Raw genomic sequence first — 27,340 nt, 5'->3', positions numbered from 1 at the left:
ACCAAGAGCTTTTTAACGCAAAATAGTGGAATATAATACAGTGGAACCTCGGTTCACGACCATAATTCGTTCCAAAACTTTGGTCGTAAACCGAGTTGGTCGTGAACCGAAGCAATTTCTCCCATAGGATTGTATGTAAATACAATTAATCCGTTCCAGACCGTATGAACTGTATGTATATATATATATATATTTTAGTTTTTAAGCACAAATATAGTTAATTATACCATAGAATACACAGCGTAATGGTAAACTAAATGTAAAAACATTGAATAACACTGAGAAAACCTTGAACAACAGAGAAAACTAACACTGCAATAGTTTGCGCTATAGTGCTAGGAACCGCTCGCTAAAAACACTTTTTTTAATGAGTTTTAAGCACAGGGGAAAAAATGAACATTTGAAAAATCCGTAATTTAATAAACCACCAAGAAAAGTAACATTGCAACAATGCAGGCTACGAACCGATCACTGTAAATAGAACTGAAAACAAAAACAAGCCTTCTCTACCTTATGCGTCCCTCGCTCGCTCTCGCGCCTGTGTGTGTGTGTGTGCGTCTCTCTTTTGCGACCCTGGAGCGCCTGTGTGTGTGTCTCTCTAGAGTGCTCCTGTGTGTGTGCGTGCCTCTCTCGCGCGTGCTCCTGTGTGTGTGCGCGGCTCTCTCTGTCCCGCGCTGCCTGTGTGTGTGCCTATGTCTCTCGCGCTGCCTCTCTCTCGCGCTGCCTCTGTGTGTGTATGTCGCGCTCGCTCACTCGCTCTCTCTCTTGCTCGCTGCACAGGAAATGCACAGGGAGAGACTGAACATGTAAAAACCGAAAGGGAACCTGGCTTGTTCGTATACCGAGTGTGGGGTCGTGAACCGAGGCAAAACTTTGGTGAAGTTTTTGGTCGTAAACCGAGTTGTACGTGTACCGAGATGTTCGTGAACTGAGGTTCCACTATAGTGGAATATAAACCAGACGGACTGTCATGAGAAAATTTTGTCTCTGCTTAGTAACAAAAACACTTATGAACCCCTAAAACGAGATCCAAGTAGTGGTTACAGGAAAAAGGTGATAGATTGTCTCTAATAGTTAGTGCATGACAACGCTATTGACCGGACCTCATACTATAGATTATACCTGGGGAAGCTACACCAAGTCTGTATGGTTTACCGAAGATACATAAAGGGATGCACCATTAAGACCCATTGTCTGCACGATCAATTCGGTTACATATAATATCTCAAAGTTCCTGGCTGCTGTCCTCAACCTGTTGGTAGGCAGCTCAAAACACCATATTCAGAACGCTTTGGATTTTGTGGAGAAGGTGAGAGATGTCATTATGGAGGCAGAGGAAACTATGGTCTCATATGATGTTACATGTCTATTCACTTGCGTTCCAGTTACGGAAGCAGTGGAGGTGGTCCGTAAGAGATTACAGGATGACACCACACTCAGTAAATGGACCACTCTCAGCACCGACCAAGTGTGCCTGCTCTTGGAACTGTGTCTTCAATCTACTGTACATATTTCATATACAAATGCCAGTACCACAGGCAGAAACAATGGGTGCACCATGGGTTCCCCAGTTTCACCTATTGTGGCCAATCTGTATATGGAAGAAGTGGAAAATAGAGCACTATTATCCTATCCTGGAACAACACCCAGCCATTGGTTCAGGTATGTGGACAACACCTGGATGAAAATCAAATCTCAGGAGGTACCACAATTCACTGACCACATCAACTTAGTGGAAAAACACATCCAGTTCACCAGGGAGGGAGGACATGAAAAGTGACAGGCTAGCTTTCTTAGATTGTGAAATTTCCATCAGCAATGGGGGACATTTGAAAGCTGATGTGTGTCGTAAACCAACGTATATGGATCAGTATTTAAGGTTTGACTCTCACCATCCACTAGAGCAGTGCTCCGCAACCGGTGTGCCACGGCACACTGGTGTGCCTTGAGCCGATACAGGTGTGACGCGGTCAAATAAGACAATTTTCTAACTAAATAATATTTCAAAGGTCCTCCTTAGAAACACAATAACGAGAGTACGTGCAATGAAATATTCGCGTAAATAGCATTTTAAAGGTTTCATAATTTTATGTGTCATTTCTCTGAAATAATAAATCCCATCGCCTGGCGCCTGTCGCCTACGACGTAGGTCCTACGTAGTCGCCAGACAACTGCGTAGTATGCTTTGATAGGCAGAGCGCTCCGTGCCCTCACCTAGATTCAATTCAAGCCAATGTATTAGTCGTGCTACGTCGCATTCACTCGTCTTGCGACAGTAGTTATCATTCATTACTATTAGTTGTGTTGCTGAATTGTGTATGGTTAACGTTCTTCGTGTGATTCATATTTAGTTTTATACCCCTTTAAATATGGATAAATTTTTACGTGGAAAAGATTCGTCTTCACGTACAGATGATGAAGAACCCAGCACAAGTGTTGCAAAAAAAACAAAGAAGATTGTGAAAAGGAAGTACAACGAAGACTACATTCGATATGGATTCTCGTGGTGTGGTGACGAAACGGCTCCAAAGCCACAATGCATCATTTGCGGCGATCAGCTATCAAACGAGGCAATGGCACCCAGTAAACTAAATCGCCATCTAAATTCAAACCATCCCAGTTACTCCAAAAAAGACAAACAACTCTTGTGTTAATTAAAAATTATAAGCGGTCATGCTTAAAAGATCTTGACCAAGAACTTCGGGTTGCGCTGTCAAATATTGAGCCGAATATAAAACTTTTGTGTTCATTGAAACAAGCGCAGGTATCACATTAATCAGTCATTATGTTATAATAATTATTAAGATTGCATACTTATAATAAATGTATACTTATAATAAAAAATGAAAATTTATTGTAAAATTTGTGTATTAAATTAATATCTATATATCAGTGGCGTAGCTGGAGTTCATGTTGTCCGGGGCGGTGAAAAATTTGACGCCCCAAAGCTGAAAGAAATTTTTTTTTTTTTGCGCCTCCTCAAGGAACAAAAAAAAAGGAAACTACTGTAGTTCGGACGCCCCTAAATAGCTGGCGCTTGGAGCGGACACACCCATAGCTACGCCACTGCTATATATTTTGGCTTTTGATGTGTTGCGGAATTCTAGGAAGAACTTTGGTGTGTCGTAGGTGAGAAAAGGTTGCGGAGCACTGCACTAGAGCACAAAATAGGTGTCATCAGGACTCTACAACACAGAGCAAACACCATACCCACAGACACAGCGGCCAGGGAAGCAGAAGAACATCATATCAAAAAGGCCCTGAGAAAATGTGGTTATCCCAGCTGGACTTATGTCAAAGCAGGGAAGACACCTAAAGAATGCTCTAAGCAATCCAGGAAAGAGGAAGGACAACCGCTGCCTAAGTGAAAACCTTTGGTGATCCCTTATGTATCAGGAGTATCGAAACAGCTGAGATGCATTTTTTCAAAACAACAGGGGCCTCATGTATAAACGGTGCGTACACACAGAAATGTTGCGTAAAAACGTTTCCATGTTCAAATCGTGATGTATAAAACCTACACTTGGCGTAAAGCCACGCACTTTTCCACGGTACCTCATACCCTGTCATACACAAGTTCTCCGCTAGGTTTTGCAGACTGGCGGCACCCAGCGTCAAAGCAGTGCTACTGTTCCTGTGTGGTTACCCTTTCTTAGATCCACATCCACGACGGCGGCTTTATCAAATACACTGAAATTAACCGCATATCATTCATAAATTTAATGCATCTGATTGTAATTAACCTGTAACAATATAATGGTCCACAGAATGGTCAAACTATTCTAAATACCATAACTGCTTTAGCATAGTTACTCTCACTGCACCTTCTTTTTCTTCTACCAGCTGCTCCCGTTAGGGGTTGCCACAACGGATCATCTTTTTCCATATTACTCTCACTGCACCACTCGGGAGTATTTATATCACTGTATCTGAGTGTGAATCACAGAGCTACAGCTATTGGAAAGAGAATTATCGGTATACAGCATCAAGCACTCGCTGCCTCAGCTATTCACTATTTGAACTGCTCCCATCCGAACAACGCTTCACAGCCTTTCCTGTTTGGACCTTGCAGGTTACAAACAGTTTCATCCCAAGAACTATACACACACTCAATCAGTCCATCAAGTGTTCCTTGTAGAACTGTTTGTACTTGCAAGTTATCGTGAGGTAATTGTACTTATGATACAGTTATAATATTGCACAAACTGAGCCACTTTATAAAGCGCGTATTTACATATGATGACGATATCATTTTGAAGATGAAATGCTGCAAAATATGTTGATTATATTATACAGATAAAACTTTAACTTTAACTACACGGTGCCGCAGCACTAGTGACCTTGAGCTTGGTTCACGGTTTGTTCCTGCCTCGCGCTGTATTTCATGCTGTGGCTGGCGCGACACTGGAAGGATAGATGGATAGGATAATTAAACATTACGAAGATATTTCGATGTTCCTTAAAAGTTTTGAAGAATCGGCGTTCTAAGCTTACAGATGGCTTAACGTCTATTACAGAGCTGATTGTGTGGCGATTGGGTATTTGGAGAAAGAAAAGTAAGGACAGGAATTGGGGGTTAGTACGTTTGAAAAAGACAGTACTTCTGTAATAAAGCATTTTATTGAAGGTAGCGCATGGCACAGCAAGCTTCTTGCGTAAGACATGAACAATCACTGCGCCACCGTGTTCCCATGTTTAATAACATGCTTTAACTCATATCATCATGAAAATGATATAATAATAATAATAATAATTCATTACATTTATATCACTTATACTTCTCAGTATTTTAATTATTCAGAGAGCTGTAATATTACGAACGTAATGGATTCTGTGTCCTGTCAGAGGAAGAGCACGTAGTGATTCAGGCACATAGAGCACATATAAGATCAAATACACAACAAAGCATTTAACGTGCTACTTTAGTTACGATGGGATTTGAGAAACTAGTAAATTAAACAATTTTAAGATGAAGTTTATGATGTTCTACTTTAATGACAAAATAAACTACGTGATTAAAGTGGAAATTTCGATATTAAAGTTGACATTTCGTGCTTTTTTCACACTGTGTGCCTTTTATTTCACTGTACCCTAATAAGCTTTCATATGACACTTAGACAGTGGGCTACAAGTCGCCTTTTCACGCTGACTTTGATATGTGACAACTTTTTTATTTTGGGCACTGTGAAATTCGTCTATTTTTCCTCGTACTTTTGTCATTGCCTTTTCACAGAACGCTGGGCTTAAGGGCTATTTATAATGATTTGCATATTCAAAGAGGCGTAATTCTGGGAGTAGTTGGGGTGGGACAGTAGGCGCGTGCACTTGCGTTTACTTCCACGCTGAGCGGGATTTATGTAGCGGAAGAACGCAAAAGTTGGCAAACGCACAGAATCCTGCATCTGGATTTTTCTGTGCGTAAGCACATTTTGGCTTTTGTGCTTATGTCATGTTATAGTGCGAATTCTACGCATGGCGTTATGCATGAGGCCCCAGGTCTCCCGGGCTTTCAAACCCCAAAACATGCTATGGCAAAAATTGGTCCACCCCAAGGATCAGGTGCCCCGGCACAGACAGAGTAATATATAGTTTATGCAGTTAAGTGCCAAGAGGATTGCCGTGAATTATACATTGAGGAAACCAAACAACCACTTGTGAAGCGGATGGCCCATCCTGAGCTATCTCGTCAAGCCAGGACTCCGCAGTCTATTTACACCTACAGGACAGTGGTCACTCTTTCAGTGATGAAAATATGCACATCCTGGACAGGGAGAAACTCTGGTTTGAGCGAGGAGTCAAAGTAGGCAATTTACGTGAAAAAGGAACGACCATCTCTGAACCGAGGAGGGGGCCCTAAGGGTACAGCTTTCATCATCTTACAATGCTGTGATTGCAGCCATTGCCCAACTGTTTGTGAATGGTACTCATGTCCATTGATCAATGGACAATTTGCATATCATTGTTAAGTCAATGGTGCTAGTTTTGGTCATTATGCAAAGGTACTGTTTATAATTATAATTATAATACTGTTTATTATACTGTTTATATAAATATTTGAAGCGGGGTGCCACCATTGAGAGAGACATGGAGAGAGCAAACCAGATGAGCAACTTCTTTAACAGGTTTGACCACCCTAACCCACTCTCACCTTGGAGTACTGCACCCTCCACCCATCCTTCTACTGAAACCAGCATAGGAAAGAGTTTCCCCCCACCCACAATTAAAGCAGCCCAGGTAAGCAGAGAGCTGAGGAGATGTCCTAGTGAGCTGAATGACTTCCGGCCTGTCGCTCTGGCGTCACATGTGATGAAGACCATGGAGTGGCTGCTGCTTCATCACCTGAGGCCACAGGTCCGCCACGCCCTCAACCCTCTGCAGTTCGCATACCAGGAGAAGGTGGGGAGCGGAGGATGCCATCATCTACATGCTACACCGATTCCTCTCCCACTTGGACAGAGGCAGTGGTGCTGTAAGAATTATGTTTCTGGACTTCTCTAGTGCCTTCAGCACCATCCAACCTCTGCTCCTTAGGGACAAGCTGACAGAGATGGGAGTAGATTCATACCTGGTGGCATGGATCGTGGACTATCTTACCGACAGACCTCAGTATATGCGTCTTGGGAACTGCAGGTCTGACATTGTGGTCAGCAATATAGGAGCGCCACAGGGGACTGTACTTTCTCCGGTCCTGTTCAGCCTATATACATCGGACTTCCAATACAACTCGGAGTCCTGCCATGTGCAAAAGTTCGCTGACGACACTGCAATCGTGGGCTGCATCAGGAGTGGGCAGGAGGAGCAGTATAGGAACCTAATCAAGGACTTTGTTAAATGGTGCGACTCAAACCACCTACAATTGAACACCAGCAAAACCAAGGAGCTGGTGGTGGATTTTAGGAGACCCAGGCCACTCCTGGACCCCGTGATCATCAGAGGTGACTGTGTGCAGAGGGTGCAGACCAATAAATACCTGGGAATGCAGCTGGATGATAAATTGGACTGGACTGCCAATACTGATGCTCTGTGCAAGAGAGGACAGAGCCGACTATACTTCCTTAGAAGGCTGGCGTCTTTCAACATGTGCAATAAGATGCTGCAGGTGTTTTTTTTAATTTTTTTATTAATTTTATTGTAATCATTCGGTACATATAGATCAATTTTTACAAAAAATAGGATTGAAAACAAATCAAACCCCACCCCTGAGAAGGAGAGCATGGCCTAAGGAATAAAACTTAAGGCTTGTAAACATGCCTAAATTATTGAGTTTAATAGGGCAGAAAAAGATAAATGGAGAAGAAAAAGAAATTCGGAAATAATTATTTCTTCTTATTCTAAAATATTATTGATTAGATCCTGCCAAGTTTTGAAAAAATTCTGTACAGATCCCCTAACTGAGAATTAGATTTTTTCCAATTTCAAATAATTTAAAACATCAGTTTCCCACTGACTTATTAGAGGAGAGTTAGGATTCTTCCAATTTAACAAAATCAGTCTGCGTGCCAAAAGTGTAGTGACTGCAATCACAGTTTGCTTGTCCTTATCCATTTCAAATCCATCTAGAAGAACACCAAACACAGCTATTATTGGGTTAGGAGGGATTGTGACACCAAGGCTGTCTGAAAGGCACTTAAAAAATTTTGGTCCAAAATGTTGTTAATTTGGTGCATGCCCAAAACATGTGACCCAGTGAGGCAGGAGCTTGGTTGCAGCGTTCACAGGTTGGATCTTGCCCTGGGAACATTTTGGACAGTTTTAGGCGAGACAGATGAACTCGATATATAATTTTGAGTTTAATAATTCTATGCTTTGCGCATATGGAGCTCGAGTGAATTCTCTGCATTGATACCTTCTACTCCTTTTCTGATATATTAATTAAGAGATCTTTTTCTCATTGTCCTCTTGGACCTTTGAAAGGAAGGGACTCTAATAAAATTTTATATATTGCAGAAATGATGTCCATCCATCCATCCATTTTCCAACCCGCTGAATCCGAACACAGGGTCACGGGGGTCTGCTGGAGCCAATCCCAGCCAACACAGGGCACAAGGCAGGAACCAATCCTGGGCAGGGTGCCAACCCACCGCAGAGAAATGATGTCTAAATCCTCAAAGTTGAACAGTATTTTTTCCAGCATGGTGGAGGGTACAAGATGAGGAAAATCGGGCAGGTTCGATTTGACAAATTTCTAATTTGAAGATAGTGAAAGAAATGTGTAGCTGGAAGGTTAAATTTGGAATGTAATTGTTCAAAGGATGCAAAGATATTGTCTATATAAAGATCTCTGAGCAATTTAATCCCAAATCTTTTCCAGATATTAAAAACTGGATATGTTTGCGAGGGTTGAAAGAGGTGGTTCTCTTGCAGGGGTGCCACAGCTGTGTTCGGTGTTCTTCCAGACGGACTTGTAGTGGAGAAGGACAAGCAAACGGTGATTGCATTCACTACACTTTTGGCACGCAGACTTATTTTGTTAAATTGGAAAAATCTTAACTCTCCTCTGATAAGCCAGTAGGAAACTGATGTTTTATATTATTTGAAATTGGAAAAAATCCAATTCTCAGTTAGAGGATCTGCACAGACTTTTTTCAAAACATGGCAGGATCTAATCAGTAATATTTTAGAATAAGAAGAAATAATTATTTCCGCATTTCTTTCCCTTCTCCATTTTTATTTACCTATATATATTTTTTCCTTTTTTTTGGTTTATTTTTGCCCCATTGTGAATTTCCCATCGGGATTAATAAAGTATCTATCTATCTATCTATCTATCTATCTATCTATCTATCTATCTATCTATCTATCTATCTATCTATCTATCTATCTATCTATCATTAAAAAGCCCTAAGCAATAACTCCTTTGGCCGTGCTCTCCTTCTCAAGTGTGGGGTTTGATTTGTCTTTAATTCTTTTTTGTATAAATTGATCTATCTGTATGGAATGATTACAATAAAATTAACAAATAAAATGGGCGGCACGGTGGCACAGTGGGTAGCGTGATGATATTTCATCACGCAGCGGCTTCCCACCGAGGTGCATATTGCGCCGTGGCGCACGCCCCACAGTCAAACGCGGCGGCTTCCCAGAGTCAGTAGGTGGCGCCCAAACAACACAACCTGTTCATTACACTTGCTCTAATCCACTATGCCAGTAATACAGAGCACATAAAGGTCACAGACTCAAACCCAGCGGCTTCCCCGACTCAGTGGCTGGCACACGAACACCACAACCTGTGAACTAAACTTGCTCTGCTCCACTCTGCCAGCAGTCGGTGTCAGCAAAGGCAACAGAATCACGTCTCCACAAAACGAAACCACTTTAGTACAGATATGCTTATTTAATTAAATGACATTTCCCCAGACGCACCCACCCACCATGATATGTCATCCATCCAAATATCGGACGGAACAGAAACTGATTGCCATTCTTGGATTTCTGATTCGCTAGCGAATTGCGGGCTTACTTGTATATTATATATTGTAGTGGAAGTTCCTTGGGTCAGGTAAATACAGGATACCTCTAAATAATAAGAAATACATGGGAAAATAAAGCCGCTGCTAATGGAGCTCCGCTTCAGACGTCCATCTCCTGTAACGGACGAGACCAGCTGCAGGTGTTCTATCAGACGATTGTGGCGAACGCTCTCTTCTACGCAGTGGTGTGCTGGGGAGGCGGCATAAAGAAGAAGGACGCCTCACGCCTGGAAAAACTGGTGAGGAAGGTAGGCTCTATTGTAGGCATGGAACTGGACAGTTTGACATCTGTGGCAGAGCGACGGGCACTGAGCAGGCTCCTGTCAATCATGGAGAATCCACCGCATCCACTAAACAGTGTCATCTCCAGAAAGAGGAGCAGTTTCAGCGACAGACTGCTGTCACTTTCCTGCTCCACTGACAGACTGAGAAGATCGTTCCTCCCCCACACTATGCGACTCTTCAGCTCCACCCAGGTTTGGGGGTGGGTTAAACATTAACATTATACAAAGTTATTGTCTGTTTTACCGGCATTTTTATCACTGTTTAATTTAATATTGTTTTTTTTCAGTATGTTGCTGCTGGAGTATGTGAATTTCCTCTTGGGATTAATAAAGTATCTATCTATCTATCTATCTATCTATCTATCTATCTATCTATCTATCTATCTATCTATCTATCTATCTATCTATCTATCTATCTATCTATCTATCTATCTATCTATCTATCTATCTATCTATCTATCTATCTATCTATCTATCTATCTATCTATCTATCTATCTAAGGTTGGAGAAACCTGCAGTCAACTGAGACTAAGGAAGTCACTTGGATGAGTGATGTAACATATCTCCCTGGAAAAGAACTATGTCCACATGAACTGAATCAACTTTCTAGAATAATGGAATATTCTTTAATGGCCAACTCAATCAACTGACCTCAACCTACTTGGACATGCATTTCACTTGCTGAAGACAAAACTGATGGCAGAAATTCCAACGGACAAGAAGCACCTGAAGACAGTTGCAGTAAAGAGCTGTCCAAGTATCACTAGGGTGGAAACCTAGCATTTGGAGATGGCTATTCAGGCAGTCATTGACTGTAAATGATTTTCAACCAAATATTGAAAATGATCATTATATTTATTATTATGTTAGTTTATGTTAGTTACTTTCGAGCCCCTGAAAATAGAGAGACAATGTCTGTCATTTCATTAAAGCTGAAAGCCTACACTTCAATCACATAATGATTAATTTCTTTCAATCCACTGTGATGGTGTACAGAGCCAAAATGATAAAAATGAAGTCACTGTCCAAATTCTTACGGACCTGACTGTATAAAGACAACTGCCACCAGAAGCACATGGAGCAACAGTGCTTCACATATTATCTTTTATCAACACTTCTTTTATTACATATAGCCTAATGTAGCCTAATGTTGAAACTTAGCAAAAATAAACACAACTAACTACTCTAGCCTTGCCTCAATATATTCTATACAAATTATATTTTATAGCTCATTATCATTTTATTATTTCTCCTTTGGAAGATGTAGCAGAATGTTGAGTTCCATGACTAACTTTTTTATTTGCTGTGATCTTTCAGAATTCGTCTGACTGTCTTAATGTCCAATCCCATCAGTATGACACTCTTCTCATAGTATCACCCATGTAGCCATTTACCTTTCTTCTGCTTTGTAAATATCCAACACACAACTGTTGTGTCCTCTATTCTTCTCATGTAATATCATCTCAGTCTGTTCTTTGATAGCCTCTCCTCGGTCCCTTCTATTGTCTTTTATTATTTCACGTTTATAAATTTGTTTAACAAAATAATTCTCCTTTACTTGCAATTGTTTGGCCATTGCAATTACTTCATATGCATATAGTAATAGTGGCTCATATATCACAGATTATACCCCAGTTTATCTAACAGATACTTTCAGACTTGTTGCCTCTGATCTTTCTCCAAGCATTGGCTCTAGTCTGCTTTTGGCCATTACACCTGTTTTTGCATTTGTTCACTGAAAGGCCATGTTGTTTATACAGTTGAACCCAATCCTATACCACCCCCTGCAGGTTTTCTTCAGTCTCTGCTACAGTGTAAGATTGCCTGGCTAATTTATTTCATGCCTCTTTTACATTTACATTTTTTCTGCTAATGAATACCACTTCTGCAATGTTATGCTGATGTAATCACTGTGTCACCATAAATTCTTCACTTAACCCAACATTGCTCCAACAATCTCAGCCAGATGTCCTAGTATGATAACTTACCACTACATTGCCAACATGGTCACACAGTCCTGCTCACCCAAACAATCCTAATCTACCAACCATGTAAAAATTGGAAAAACATGTCTTATTGTCTATGAAATCAGAAGAAAAAAATTCAAAAAGGCAAGAATCTGGCAAAAATGTATAAATGTTGTTGCCAACTAATTAAACACACTAAACCTCTGCTAACTTTATTAAATTGCCATTTTTCCACATACAGGTTATGTGAAATCATCAATGTTGCATAATACGGCTTACCGATTATAATTTAGGTATTGTAATACAATCTTTAAAGGCATTAAAGATAATAATAAAAAATAAACATTGTGTTACAAAGTGACTTTTTCTTAGTCTGGCTAATATCTAGGACATACTGAATGATACAGTACATTGCCTTCTGCAAAAAAATAAGGTGTACCTGTAAAACTTTTCCTGTTGGACTTTCTTCAAAGGACAGCTGCTGCTGGTATAGGGGGTCAAGTGTTTTCCTTGCTACTTTTGTTTTCTTTTTGGCTATACATACTCCATTTTCTAAAAGGTACACCTTAACATAGGGTGCTGTAGAAACAGAAAATAAAATTTCCATAGTTTTAAAATTAATTTTCAACTATGAAACATTTAGTGATGGCTTTACTGTAGTAATCAGAACCAATAATGACTCTGACCAAACTGTTTATTTTTAGTACATGGATCAAATCATAAAAGCTTTATTTAAGTAAAATAAGTTAATATCCATATTTTACTAACTTTGTTTGCAAGGCATATCATTCAAAATGTACAGTAGATTACAAACAATAAGAATATAGTGTTTCAAAGAAGCTAAAAAGACATAAAGTTGAAGAAAATAGGCAGATAATTAAAATGATAATTGACATTTGTCTTGATAAAAAAAGTTGGTGGTCATATACTATGAAATGAAAATGTTTAAAATAATTTGTGTACAATTATACAATTTAAATATACTATATATGCTGAGTGGATATGCTCTCTGCAACTCTGAATTAGAATAAGTGGGTTCAAAAATAGATGAACTGCAGGATGGTAAAGCTATATAAAGATATATTTTAATTAAATTCAACAAAGTGGGTAACAGGTTAAAGAATTTATAATGCAAAATTTTATGCACAAGAATCAAAAAAGTCACACAAACAAACAGGAATGAATATTCTGTGCATTTTTGATTACTAAAAATATTCTTAAGCTGTGAAAATAATGAATTTACAACATTACATCAAGGAAACTGTATTGCATACACAGTGCAAATGAAATTTAGTAGATGATTTCCTACCTGGCAGTGCCTTAGAACCAGGTTTCCCAACAAGGCCACGAGCTCTGATTACTTCAACCTCTAACTGTCCTTTTTTGTCCATCATTCCAATTTGGATGTCACCTAAAAGGAATAATGAATGAATTTAATAATTTTATGAAACTAATGTCATTTTCTTGACTTAGAGCAAAAAAATCTTAGAAAAACGTAATTTTATTTAACATATAACTTACCCATAGATGGAGTTGCTAATGTCTGTCGACCAACAAGCTGAGCTGGACCCAGGCCATCAAGAAAATCACTAAACTGGCTATCTGATGCTAGTCGCACTCCAGGAAAGATGAGACTGTCAACACAACAGGATGTCTAATAAGAAAGCTGTACATTTATTGTGCATCTGTCTCAGTTTTCATACATACTGTAGTTTACAATTTATAAAATAATTCATCACATAGTACTATTCATATTTATGTATACAGCACCATTATCTTATAACATGTTTAACATTTACCAAACACAATTGCATACTTCTTTCATTTATCTACCTGTAGCACTTTTTATATGTATCCATCTATGTAGGTCACCATTCAAAATGTCATAATAATTAGTAATTTCAATAAAGCAAAATTTTTAGGATCTTCTGCATAATTGGTTTTGGAACAAAAGTAAAGCTCACTATCGTAAAGTCAAGATTTCATTCTTGTAAAATGAAAGAAGTGTACATCTGTACTTTTTAAGAAATTATATTACATCTTCAAGTCATACAACTGGCTACAATTAGTTTCTTATGGCTGGACAATTATAGAAGGTCGACCTCCATCCTTGGCAGATACTGTAGCTGTTAATCTACAGTACATTTGTATACTGAAATATGTCTTCTTTGTGCATAACTGAACTAAGTAAAAACACACAGGTCCCTTAGCATTGTATTTTATGTAGTAACCATATTTATGATGTCTAAAATGTAGTTTAAACATGAAACAAAGATAACAAAAATAGGTCAATTTATTCATATTATTGATAATTTCACATTGAATTCTGACAAACAGAATTAATATGTCTAATAAAGCAAATGTTACAATTTCAGAGAAAAAATGATTTCTTCGAGAAAGCATAGATTGAAAACCTTAAGCTATTGATGCCAGGGAAAATTAACATGTCTGATATATGAACTACAATATACAGATACAGAAGTCAAGTGCCCTGTTTTATAAGAATATTATTATTTGCCTTTTATTTTTTTAATTATTTAATAATACATTGAAGCTTCTTTTGAACCAGTATATATTATAAAACTATGCTTGCAAAAAACTGATTTAGACAATTTTCATGCTGGGAAACTTCATCAAGCTTCTTTTTTCTGCCACTCCCTGTCCTCTATTGAAATCAACAGCCAGTAAAGACCATTCATCTTTTCCTTTCATTCAAGTACTATACATCAGCAGTGAGGTTTAAAATGAAAGATTATTATTAAACAATTAACTTTATTTGGGTTTTATTTGATTCCATATTATCAAAAATAAAAAATAACCACAAGGAACTGAATTAATTAGTAATATCAGCAAAAGCACCCCTCTAAAATTATGGCCATTATATATAGTTAGATTAGCATGCTGGTGTGGCTGAGGAGTGCCTAGAATCATATAGCAGTACATTGTTCTGGAAGTTGTCTGGCAATTGGATACAGTGTATTTTTACCAAAAAAACTTCAAAAAAACAATCGGAAATGAAAGTACTATTATAACATAAACAACATAATTTATTTTTCCTATCTAAACATATAAATTATTGTAAATATTTAAAAACTTTATTATTTCACTTACTTCCCCTCGGAGCTATAACTGTTCATGCTGCCATCAGTGGATTCTCTACTAGCTTGTCTCGTCATACGATTTCTCATCTCTACTGCCAGTCCTGTCTCTGTGCTCCTTTGAATAGTGCTGCGCAGCTTTTTGCCACCTGCCTCTATGAGAAAAACAAACAAAGCAAAAAGCCACTTGGGTTTAATCAAATGAATCAAATAAAAAATTGCAGTCAAAATTAGAACTTTGTGGATGTTGCTCTTCAAACTGAGAAATAAGAAATGAACAGCTTAATAATGTGCAAAAAACAGACGTAGAAACAGACAACCACAGGAATAGTTTTGTCTTACTAATTGATTTTGTGGGTTTCACCAAATCATGAGAGGCTCTAGTATTTTAGATTTAATGTAATTATCACCCATGCTGTTGAATAAAGCTTTAACTACTTAAACTACCCAATTTTTAATTGGTATAACATTGCAAACACGGAGCACAAGAGTTTTCAGAAGTAATCAATGAGTGTTTATCTAACACAGTATGTTAAAACACCAACATGTGGGGAAGCCTGCCTGGATTTAGTATTTTGTAGTAATCAAGATAGAATTGCGGGTATAGAAGTGATTGAACCACTAGGGTCAAGTGACCATAATAAAATACAATTCTCAGTATTTTTTAAGAGTGTGGATGATAAGATTAACTTTGGCAGGGTAAATTTTGAGCAGATGAGACAAAGTATAAGGAAGAAATGTGGAGACAGTAAAGTAGTCGTGGAACCTGTTTAGAAACATTTTACGTATAATTCAAGACATACCTAAATTTGGAATTAGTAGGAAATAAAAAAGAAGAAGGAAAAAAAGCAGCTGTATCACATTTATAAGATTAATAACTACAGTTTGTGAATCGCAGGGCATATAAGAACATGATAGCAACCATTAAAAAAGATATTAGGGAGGCCAAGGTACACCAAGAATTAGCAAGACAGAGTAAGACTGGACAGGATTTTTTTCACTGGTGAGGCCAAGGTAAGATCCTTTGGTTATAGTTCATACTGGAACAAGGAACAAATGATATTGGAAAGACAAGTGCATATTATCTGCAGAACAAATTTAGGGAACTTTGGGATAGGCTACGACCAAATCATAATCAGTAATTTTCTCCAAAATGCTTCTGCACCAGGAAAAAGACCACATGAGAAGAATTTAATATTCAGCCATAATGAATGGATGAAGGCATGGTGTGAACAAGAAGTGTTTACTTTTCATAGCCAATGGAATGCCTTTTACCATAAACATTTCCTCTACCGATGAGATAGACTACATCTGCAAGAGAAAGGGATAAATATTCTAGGAATTAGAATCTTCAGGGAAGTGTGCAGACATTTAAATATAACTGAGAAAGACAAAAAAACCCAGCCAACATGACCTAAAAAAACGTATCCCATTTAAAATGTTTATTCCTTAATGTGAGAAGCATTATAAATAAAATGCATGAACTAGAGGCAACAGTATTGACGTGGTACTATGATATTATAGAAATTACAGAGTTAAATGAAAGTGAAAGAAAGGAATATAATATTAGAAGCTACATATGCTTCAGGAGTGACAGACAAGAAAGGAAAGGAGATGGTGTGATGCTATACTGTATGTGAAAAATAATATTCAGGCACATGAATTCAAGATGGACGATGGAAACATATCAGAATCACTGTGGGTTAAGCTAGTAAAGAAAAACAGATCAAGATCTGGTTTGCTACAGGCCGCCAGATTCTGATATGTTAGAAATAACATATTGTTTAATCAAATAAGATATGTACAACGGCAGCACGGTGGCGCAGTGGGTAGCGCTGCTGCCTCGCAGTTGGGTGACCTGGGTTTGCTTCCCGGGTCCTCCCTGCGTGGAGTTTGCATGTTCTCCCCGTGTCTGCATGGGTTTCCTCCGGGCGCTCCGGTTTCCTCCCACAGTCCAAAGACATGCTGGTTAGGTGGATTGGCGATTCTAAATTGGCCCTAGTGTATGCTTGGTGTGTGTGTGTGTGGGTGTGTTTGTGTATGTCCTGCGGTGGGTTGGCACCCTGCCTGGGATTGGTTCCTGCTTTGTGCCCTGTGTTGGCTGGGATTGGCTCCAGCAGACCTCCATGACCCTGTGTTCGGATTCAGCGGGTTGGAAAATGGATAGATGGATGGATATGTACAACAAAGAGGTTGTAGTGTTCATGGGTGATTTTAACTTTCCAAACATTGATTGGGAAGCCCCTATCAGGAATACAAAAGAGGAAACTGAAAAAGTGCAGATGGCACATGACTGTCTAGATCTCATCTTTTCAAACAATAAAGACAGAGTAACAAGAACAGAAGTTACTGAAACTTTAAGCAACAAGTGATCACAACATGGTAAAATTTGAGATAATCTTTGAAAACACACAAATATACCAAAATGAAGACTTATAACTTGAGGAAACCAGACTTTATGGGAATGAGGAAGTTTCTACAAAACATTAAATAGGAAAGCAAAAACTCAGAAACTATAAATGAATGTTGCTGTCACTTCTGATCCAGGCTTAAAATAAGTTTATCCTGATAAGAAATAACAAAAAAACTAACAAATTGGTCAAAGTGGATAAATAAGAGAATTGTTTAAAAAGTAAAACTAAAAAGATTACTGTGCAATAAAATAAAAAGACAGATAACACTGCACAACAACATTTTTGCTTCTTGAACACTGTTGGGTGTTTCTTATAGATTTTTGGGTGCTGGTCACGAATATCACATCAAAATTTACCCACCATGTACCATTTCAGAGAAATCTTCAGTTTTGTCATGACTTTTTCTTATATTTGTATCCAAACATTTTCGTTCCCGTAAGTGACTTATCAACAATGGTTTGTGCAGCCTGGGCATGTCCAGGCATGGAATCAGGCCAGGTTGGAAACTGTTCTGTGGAAGTTGACATCCTTGGACAGGTCTGAACGAGCTTGACGCTGTCTCAGCATGCTATAAAGGTGGCTTGCATACACCAAATCTTCTCATTTGGTTAATAAAGATAATCAGTGTGTATGTATAGTATCAATATAGTAAAGTATAGTATCTGTAGCAATATAACAGTAAGTAAGCTTGATGCTATAGACGTTTTGGTGTCGGATGATATGTCTCGTCAATGTCGTAACAGCGTCGATACATTCTGCTATATCTGTGGAGAATATACCCTTGCGCTTCAGAGACGTTGGATGACTGCTCTTGTGAAGAAAGCTTATCATCTGTATATAGGCTGAAAAATTGCTGATCAAGACAAGGAATGTACAATGCTATGCGACATGTGCTGTCAGTCTGAGAGCCTGGCTCGGAGGCACTCGAAATATGATGCTGTTTGCTGTTCTGATATGGCGAGAACAGAAAGACCATGTGATGGACTGTTACTTCTGTTTGACTAATGTGTCTGGTTTCTATGCCAAAAACATGATGTCAATTGAATATCCTAATCTGCCTTCAGCAATGAGACCACATGATGACAGTCTTCCAATTCCGAAACTACCAGAGGATTGGACCTTAGACGAACCAGATGAAGAAACTGCAATGCAGGGTACTGACAGTGACATTGACACGGATTTTGAACCATGCTCATCGGGAGATCCACATCTGATAACACAGTCTGAAATTAACGATTTGGTCAGAGATTTGGGTCTGTCAAAAGCAAAAGCCGAACTGCTGGGTTTGAGACTGCAGGAATGGTGTTTGCTGTCAGCAGGTATTAAAATTTCTGTGTTTCGAGGCCGACATAATGATATAACCAAATTGTGTGCGCAAGTCGACAGTCTCAGTTTCTGTTGTGACATTGAAGGATTGTTCTCGGCCTTGGGTTGTGATCACAACCTGGAAGAGTGGCGTCTCTTCGTTGATTCGTCAATGTTAAGCCTGAAAGCTGTTCTGCTACACAATGGCAACGTTTATCCTTCAGTACCTGTTGGCTATGCAGCACACATGAAAGAAACGTATGAGAATATGGAACTGTTGCTGAAGCACGTCCAGTATAGCAGGTACAACTGGAATATCTGTGGAGATCTTAAAGTCGTTGCTCTGTTACAAGGACTGCAGCTTGGCTATACAAAGTACTGTTGTTTCATCTGTGAATGGGAGCCATGCCAAAGAGCCACACTATTCTCGACAGAACTGGTCGCTCCGTAAAAAGTTAGTTCCAGGACAGAAAAATGTGGCACATGAATTGCTTGACGACCTGGCAAAGATATTTTTGCCTCCTCTTCACATAAAACTGGGACTCATGAAGAATTTCGTGAAAGCACTGAACAAGGAAGGCGAAGGTTTTCGTCATTTAAGACAGATGTTCCCAAGAATTACTGATGCCAAGATGAAAGAGGATATTTTTGTTGGACCCCAGATCAGACATGTTATGAGTGACAAGCGGTTAGAAGATCTGTTAGTTGGGCCGGAAAAAATTGCCTGGAATGCCTTTAAAGACGTTGTTGACAATTTCATGGGCAATTACAGAGCCCCAAACTACATTCAGCTGGTAGACAAACTTCTCAAAGCATACAAGACAATGAAGTGCAACATGTCACTCAAGATTCATTTCCTCCACTCACACTTGGACTTCTTCCTCGCAACTCGGTGCTGTCAGTGACAAACACGGTGAAAGGTTTAACCAGGACATTGCTACGATGGAGAAACGATACAAGGGCAACTGGAATCCGTCAATGCTTACTGACTATTGTTGAACACTGCAACGTGATGCACCAGATATTGAATACAAAGTAAAATCAGGAGCAAATTACTTTTAATTCTGTTGAATTTAATAGTTTATGCGAAACATAAACGTGACTAAATACGTTATTGTCAGTAAACATATAAATGTCTATTTCTTAGAATTCCTATGTGATGTAGTAAAACCAAAACTATATTTGTGCATACCCAGTAGGTACCTGTCACAATCAGCAAAAACTTTTCAGGAATCAAAACTTTTCAAAAAAATTGTTGTGACGTGTAATTCTGACATAGAGGAATATTGGAAGCTACAGGAAGAGATCAAAAAAATAAATTTGGAACATCATAAGAGAAACCAAAATAAAAATTGCTAGAGAAGGCAAAGCAAACAGCATGAAATTTTTTCAGTACTACTCCAGTAAAAATTGGATAAAAGAGCATTTAAGAAACCTTAGGGACATGAATGCAGAAATCATTAAAAATGAGAAGGAAATAGTAAATGAACTGAACAAATATTTCATCCAAGTATTTATAAAGGAAGAAACAAGTGGAATGTCTCATACAGAAGTAAAAAACTCTGAGTTCATAGATTTTAAAAGAGTCAAGCTCTCAATATGTTGAAGACTAATAAAACCCCTGAACCTGATGGGATCTTACCAATTGTACTGAAAGAAAGGCATACTTCAAGAGTCACTTCAGAAAGCAGAAGTACATGAGGACTGGAAAGTTGCAAATGTGACTTCAATATTACAAAAAGGGAGACAAAATGGTTCCCAGTAATTATAGACCTATTAGTCTTACTTCTGTGCCATGAAAAATTATGGAAACTATAATAAGAAATAAATTAGAAAACTACCTAAATGAAAATAATATTTATTTAGACTTTCAAAAAGCATTTCATACAGTCCCACACCAAAGATTCATTATGAAACTATAAGCTGTAAGCATCAGAGGTAACCTACAAAACGACACCCCTAGTTTATTAACTGGCTGGAGACAAAGAGTCCAGATAATAGGAGAATGCTCCACATGGAGCAGGGTCATCATTGAATTCCCTCAGGAACTGTCCTTGGACCATTACTTTTATGATTTATATTAATGACATTGATTCTGTTGTAGCTAGTAAACTTGTGAATTTTGTAGATGGCACTAAAATTGCAGGGATTGCAGACACTGAGGAGGCAGCAAAAAGAATTCAGAATTACCTAAAAAAAGTGCTACTCATGGGCAAAAGAAACATCAACTATAAGTACAAGATGGGAAACATTGTCATATAGGAAGTAACCTCTGAAATGGATTCAGGGGTATATGTAGACGCAACATTTTCATGAACCAAGCAATGCATAAGCAATTAAAAAAGCAAAAAAAGAAATATTGGGTTATATCATAACAACTGTTGAATTTAAGTCAAGGAATGTTATGCTCATACTATATAATGCACACCACATCTGGAGTACAGTGTGCAGTTCTGTTCATCATGATACAAGAAAGACATAGCAGCTTTAGTGGGGCTAAATAAAATGTCAGTTGTGTTTGTTTAAATAAGTTATGTGTTTGTTTGACTCTTGTATACAGTATATACCTGAAAAAGGGTTTCCCCACTCCTTCGGCAAGGGCGTCACCAAGTACTGTACTTGACCCTTAAATAGGTGGTGTTTCCTGTTTAGTTCCAGTGTTGTGTGCCTCATAAGTTAAAACTGTGTATTTTCAAAAAGGAGGAAGAAGGAGAAAGAGGGAAATGAAGCATAAAACATCTGTTTTCCACTATATCAAGCACTGCTATTCTTTCACTAAAGGCATCCACTGATCATCACCGCTTATCTGGTTCCACACAGTCAGGTCAGGTTGGGGAAAATGCACTGGTACAGCGTGTTGCTGCATCTACCACACAATGAAACAGCTTGGGACACTGGTTGGCAACCATCCAGGCAGACACAAGGTCCAGTCCCACTCTTTGGAAATGACCCTCTATCTGCCGCAGCCAGTTGTTATGGACGTCCCCCTTGGCCTGGTCCAGTCACTCAGGTCTTCAACAATGAGGATCGTGCAAGTCGGATCACCCTCAGGGAATTGCACCACATGGCCATAGTGCCATAACTGACGCTCCCTCACAATGCAGGTAATGTGCCTCATTCGGGACACCATGATCAATTGCTCATTCAGCACAGTCAAACCAGTGGTACCCAAGGATTTTCTGAAGAGTCTCAGGTCACTGGATAGCGTCCATGTCTAGCAATTGTATAGCAAGACAGGAAGCACGAGGAATCTAAAGACTTGGACCTTCATCCTTTTACATAGATATCGGGGGTGCTACACACCTCTTTCCAGCAACCTTATGGTCCCCCATGCTCTCCCAATCTGTCTACTGTTTTCATAGGAAGAGTCACCAGAGACATGAATGTCACTGCTGAGGTAAGTAAACATCTCGACAAAGTAGACACTCTCTCTGCAGACAGACATACTGCTGATGGCTGTGACTAAGTGGTCATTAAAGGCCTGGATCTTGGTTTTTATCCAGGACATTTGCAAGCCCAGACACTCAGACTCCTTGCTCAGTCTCTCGAGCGCCCCGATCAGAGCCTCCATTGACTTTGCAAAGATCACAGCATTGTCAGCAAAGTCAAGATCAGTGAATCTTTCTTCACCAACAGATGCCCTACAGCCGCTGGACCCCACGATCTTGCCCAACACCCAGTCCAAACAAGCATTGAACAGAGTAGGAGCATGAACACACCCCTGACGAACCCCAGAATCAACTGGGAAAATCGCAGAGGTTCTGCATCCACTCTGTACAGCACTCACAGTACCAGTGTACAGGCCAGCCATGATATCCAGCAATCTTGAGGGGATCCCGCGAACCCTCAGGATGTCCCACAGGGCAGCTCGATCAACTGAGTCGAACGCTTTGTGAAAATCGACAAAGGCTGCAAAGAAACTCTGCCGATATTCGCGTTTGCACTCCATGAGACCCCTTGGTGCCAGGATGCAGTAGATGGTAGACTGCTTAGGTGTCAAACCAGACTGTTTCGGTCGCTGGTAGGTGAGCAAGTGATCACGAATCCTATTGAGGACGACCCTAGCAAGGACCTTTCCCAGCACCGAGAGCAGTGTTATCCCCCTGTAGTTGCCGCAATCCAAGCGATCACCCTTCCCATTCCAGATAGGGACGACAAGTCCTGTTTTCCAGTCATTTGGGATGATGCCAGTCTCCTAAATAGAAGCAAAGATTGCTTACAATGCCAGGAGGACAGCCTTACCACCAGCCTGGAGAAGTTCACCCCAGATACCACAGATCCCTGCAGCCTTTCCCCACCTCAGCTGGTTCACCACCTGTGCAATCTCAGTGAAATTGGGTGGTTCACAGCTAATTGGAGGATCAACCTCAAGAACCATGGACCCAGAGATATCCAATGTCCTAGCCGGAGGATCAGCTCTGAACAACTGCTCAAAGTTGCTAGCCCAGCGGGTCACAACTGCAGTGTCAGCCATAAGGACCGTTCCATCAGTTGCCCTAAATGCGACTCTCTGAGAAACAGACTCAGATGTGCATAATGCTTTGATTCCTCTGTAAGCAGGACGTGGGTCACTAGACCACAGAGTGTGTCACTTTCTCACAGATTCCTCTAACAAACGCCTCTTTATCTGCCCTCACAGCCCTCGCAGCCGTCCTTCTCAGTTGCCGGTAGAGACCAGACTAGCCATTGAGTCGTGCACTGTGACTCCTCTCGATGATATCCAGGATGCCCTGCGATGCTAGATGAAACACCTCCTTCTGGGAACACTGGTAACACCAACATAACCCTCAGAAACCTTCAGGGTCTTGTCACAGAAGGTTTGCCACATCACATTAGGATCGGCAGTCGTACCCTACTGTATTTTAAGATATCTCAAAATCACCTCCTGTAAAATGTTCTATTCTTTCAAAGGGACTTGAATAGTAAAATACATTGTTGTACATTTTCAAATACCTGATATAGATTTCAAGATATCTCATAATCACTTCCTGTTCATATAATGATATCTTAAATTAATTTTAAGATTTCTTAAATTAGACAGGAAGTCTCTTTGAAAACACAAGACATTTTTACAGGAAGTCATTTTAAGATATCTTGAACTTCGTTTTAGATATCTAGAAATATATTTAAGATTTCAAACTGATCAGAGTATCATTTCAATATCTCTTTAAATCAATTTCTGATATCTTAAAATGTATTTAAAATATTTTGGAATACAGTATATGTATTTTCAGATATCTGGAATTCATTTTAAGATATTTTAAATGTATTTCCAGACATACAGACATGTATTTTATATTCATTTCCAGACAGGTTTTTAGAGATATACCATATTTTTCGCACCATAAGACGCACTTTTTTTCCCCCAAAAGAAGGATGGAAATGTCTGTGCGTCTTATGGAGCAAATATTGCGTCACAGACCATAATGTGTATTACCTGACAAAAGTCGACATCCAGGGGTAGAGGGCGACAAAACTTACAAAACTCACTGATACGTTACAGGCATTCCCTCTGTGCTTGGAGGAATGTTAGACTCATTGACTCGGCATCTAATCCTTGCGTGTGTGTGAGTTGCGAAATGTAAACAAATGTACACAAAGGCAAGATGACATCGACATCTCACGAGGGAGCGTAGCGAGTGCAGAAAACAAATGTTTTGCGCATTATCACTGAGTCGGACTCTGATTTTCAGAATCTGATTTTGTTGAGAGTGATCAGGAGATCGAACAAGAAAGTGAGGAACTTGCATCAGCTGATCGGGACACCATTCGTGCAGCCGATGCACCTATGGCAAGGTTCGTGTGGGAGGAATACCTAGATATTGATCCGTGGGAGCCAAACTGGCTACCGGACTTCACAAGACAGTATGGCTTGCTGTTGGACACGACAGATTACCAGCCGCTGGACTACTTCAGGCTGTTCTTTCCTGAAGCTGCCTTTCAGCTACTGTCAGACGAGACAAACAGGTATGCAGAGCAATTCTTTGAATTGAGGGCTGCGCTGGCACCGCATTCTCGTTTTTCAAACTGGAAACCCACAACAAAACACAAGATGAAGGGCTTTGTGACATTACAAATATAGATGGGACTAGACTGGCGATATAACTTCAGGGAGCATTGGTCCAAACATGTGTGATGATAGGTACGCGCTCCTGCAAAGTGATTGTGAGCAACTGAGCTTCATAAATTCTGACACTAGCGATGAGTTCTTGGGGTTTCCATAAAACTAGAAGAGTGCTTGAACCTTAAAGTCTCTCCTTATTTGTTAATGACAGTGATGATGTTTCTTAATACCGCTGTTGAATTTACATGGTTGAAATATTATTCTGCTGTATTTTATTAAACATATTAGTACACCATTTGGTTCAGAATATTTTTTTTCTTGTTTTCCTCCTCTATACCTAGGTGCGTATTATGGAGCAAAAAATACGGTATCTAAATGTTAATTTGGCTTATATAATGATAACTAGCAAAATACCCGCGCTTCGCAGCGGAGAAGTAGTGTGTTAAAGAGGTTATGAAAAAAAAAGGAAACATTTTAAAAATAACGTAACATGATTGTCAATGTAATTGTGTTGTCATTGTTATGAGTGTTGCTGTCTTTTATATATATAATACACACACACACACACATAAACATATATATATAGATATATACTAGGGGGCTCCGCCCCCTGCTCGCTTCGCTCGCCAACCCCTGGTGTTGGGAAATTACAAAGAGCGTGATGTATGAATGAGATATAGCATAGTGTGAAGGTGTAGATGACGCAGATAGGAAGCAAACAATAAAGTGTTTGGCACAGTGTAAAGGTTTATTGGAAAATTTCTTTGTAAACAATATTAGTAGTAAAGATGGTGTCTTGTCCTTGAATGAGTTTTCCTTGGCATGGAGCATTTATGACCTTAACTTTTTTTTTTTTTTTTTAATATTTTTATTTTATTATGACCTTAACTTTAACGTCAGATGAACGTCGAACTTGTGAGAAGGCCACATAAAGTTGTCCATGTACAAAAATGGGCTCAGATAGGTAGATGCCAACCTTGTCCATGGTTTGTACTTGTGATTTGTTAATGGTTATGGCAAAGGCAGGTTAAATGGGGAATTGTTTCCGTTTAAGTGTAAAAGGTAATTCCAGGTCAGAACTTGTAAGGTCAAATCTAGGAATTAGAACAGTATTGTTAGCATGTGATCCTGTAAGAACTGTTGCTTGAATAACATTGTGTGTCATGGTGTAGACGACTAAACGTGTACCATTGCATAAACCTTGTTTAGTGTTAAGGTTTTTTAATAGCATGTTTATTGTTCCATTTTTAAGACTAAGACTGTGTTGTGGTAATCTGGCTGGGTTAATAGTGTTCAAATATTCAAAGGGGAAATTAAGGTGGTCATTGTCGTCATCAGAGTCAACTTTGTCAGAGTTTAGAAAGAGGTATGACTCTTCAGGAAGTAATGAAATGACCTGGTTATTAATGTGATCAACAGTAATATTTTTTGTACATAATATAGTTCGTTGTGTTAAAAGGGGTATTTGGTCTAATGAGACTGCCGTTCCAAATATTTCCGTAAGTAAGTTGTCGCAGATAAAGGGTTGAGGAATTGTAATAATATCTGGGTGAAGTCCATCTGTATTGGTGAGTGTACAATGTCCTAGTTGAAATAACCAATTGTTATATTCGGGATCTGGATATCGCATGTTTTGTACCAAGTGTATCTTTTGAAAGCAATGCCAATTGTCCGCGTAACATTTTTTGTTCTGCGGTTTTCGAAGTGCGTTGTAGGTGACGACGTGAATTTTTTTTTTTGATGCGGGTTCGTGTTTGTGGTCCCGTTACTTGAGCCGTCTAGTTTTGTACCCGTGATCGTGAATTGATGACTTGTTTGATCTGTACAGTTAGGAATATGGATAAGTAATAAGGAGGATCGAACTCACTGTTAATATGCGGACTGTTCGTTTCTTCGTATTATCACCAATCAGGTCTCGCGCCTGTATATGTATTGTAGTTTGGTCTCTTGTTGTTTATGTATGACGTAGTCGCGTATGTTAAGGTGGACTGAACAATAGCTGAGCGCATGGCATGTGGAGCAATAGCTAAGCACTGTCTAAAATCTACTCCTAATAAAAGTACCTTTCCTCCAAAGGGAATATAATTATTCATCAACGCGATGCCAATTGTCCGCGTATTTTAAGGTGGACTGAACAATAGTGAGCGCATTGCAAGTGGAGCAATAGTTAAGCACTGTCTAAAATCTCTTCCTAATAAAAGTACCTTTCCTGCAAAGGGAATATCATTATTCATCAACGTTTGTAGAAGTTTATCAATGGTGTTGAGTAAGTGAGTGGATGCCATTGTACATTCATTTATAATTAATAGTGTGGCAAGACGGATGTCACGTGCATTGTTACTGTTCATTTTCATAGTGGATACCGATGTTTCTGTGATTGGGACCGGTATTTTGAATAAGGAGTGACATGTGTTTTTGGAGCCGAGACATTTTTTCTTCCGCGGTTTTAGAAGCGCGTTGTAGGTGCAGACGTGATTTGTGCATATTTGCGTTCTTGATTTGTTTCAGGGTGCACTGTTCCAATGCGATGTAATATGTGTCCACATACGCGAAAGCAGTATGGGCCATTGCCTTTTGGTGACCTGATATTTACTCCGGTAGATGCAAAATCAAATGAACTATTGTAGGATGTAATGCAGTTCATAAAGTTTTTACTTTCAGGTACTTCGTTAGTTAGAAGCTTCTGTAGAAATGCAGGAAATGAATGTAAAGGAGGCAGTGTAATTTGACCCTTTTGA

General features: G+C 39.3%; 1 protein-coding gene and 1 long non-coding RNA gene across 37 annotated transcripts in view; one reads left to right on the top strand and one right to left on the bottom strand.

The window, feature by feature from the left end:
* rims2a (regulating synaptic membrane exocytosis 2a) overlaps positions 1-27,340 on the bottom strand; it is a 1,351,795-nt gene that overhangs the window by 8,256 nt on the left and 1,316,199 nt on the right. For all 36 annotated transcript variants that reach the window (XM_051936048.1, XM_051936053.1, XM_051936052.1 and 33 more), the window contains 4 exons: positions 14,833-14,974; positions 13,243-13,355; positions 13,031-13,132; positions 12,161-12,300 (listed from right to left, as the gene is read on the bottom strand). In XM_051936048.1, the coding sequence (XP_051792008.1) occupies positions 12,161-12,300; positions 13,031-13,132; positions 13,243-13,355; positions 14,833-14,974 (497 nt within the window). The remainder of the gene's footprint in view (positions 1-12,160; positions 12,301-13,030; positions 13,133-13,242; positions 13,356-14,832; positions 14,975-27,340) is intronic.
* LOC127530104 (uncharacterized) overlaps positions 1-27,340 on the top strand; it is a 589,449-nt gene that overhangs the window by 391,334 nt on the left and 170,775 nt on the right. The gene's annotated exons all lie outside the window — the stretch shown is intronic.

This window comes from Erpetoichthys calabaricus, chromosome 13 (assembly GCF_900747795.2).
Source record: "Erpetoichthys calabaricus chromosome 13, fErpCal1.3, whole genome shotgun sequence".
NCBI classification, from domain to species: domain Eukaryota; kingdom Metazoa; phylum Chordata; class Cladistia; order Polypteriformes; family Polypteridae; genus Erpetoichthys; species Erpetoichthys calabaricus.
This window is presented reverse-complemented; position numbering and strand designations above follow the sequence as displayed.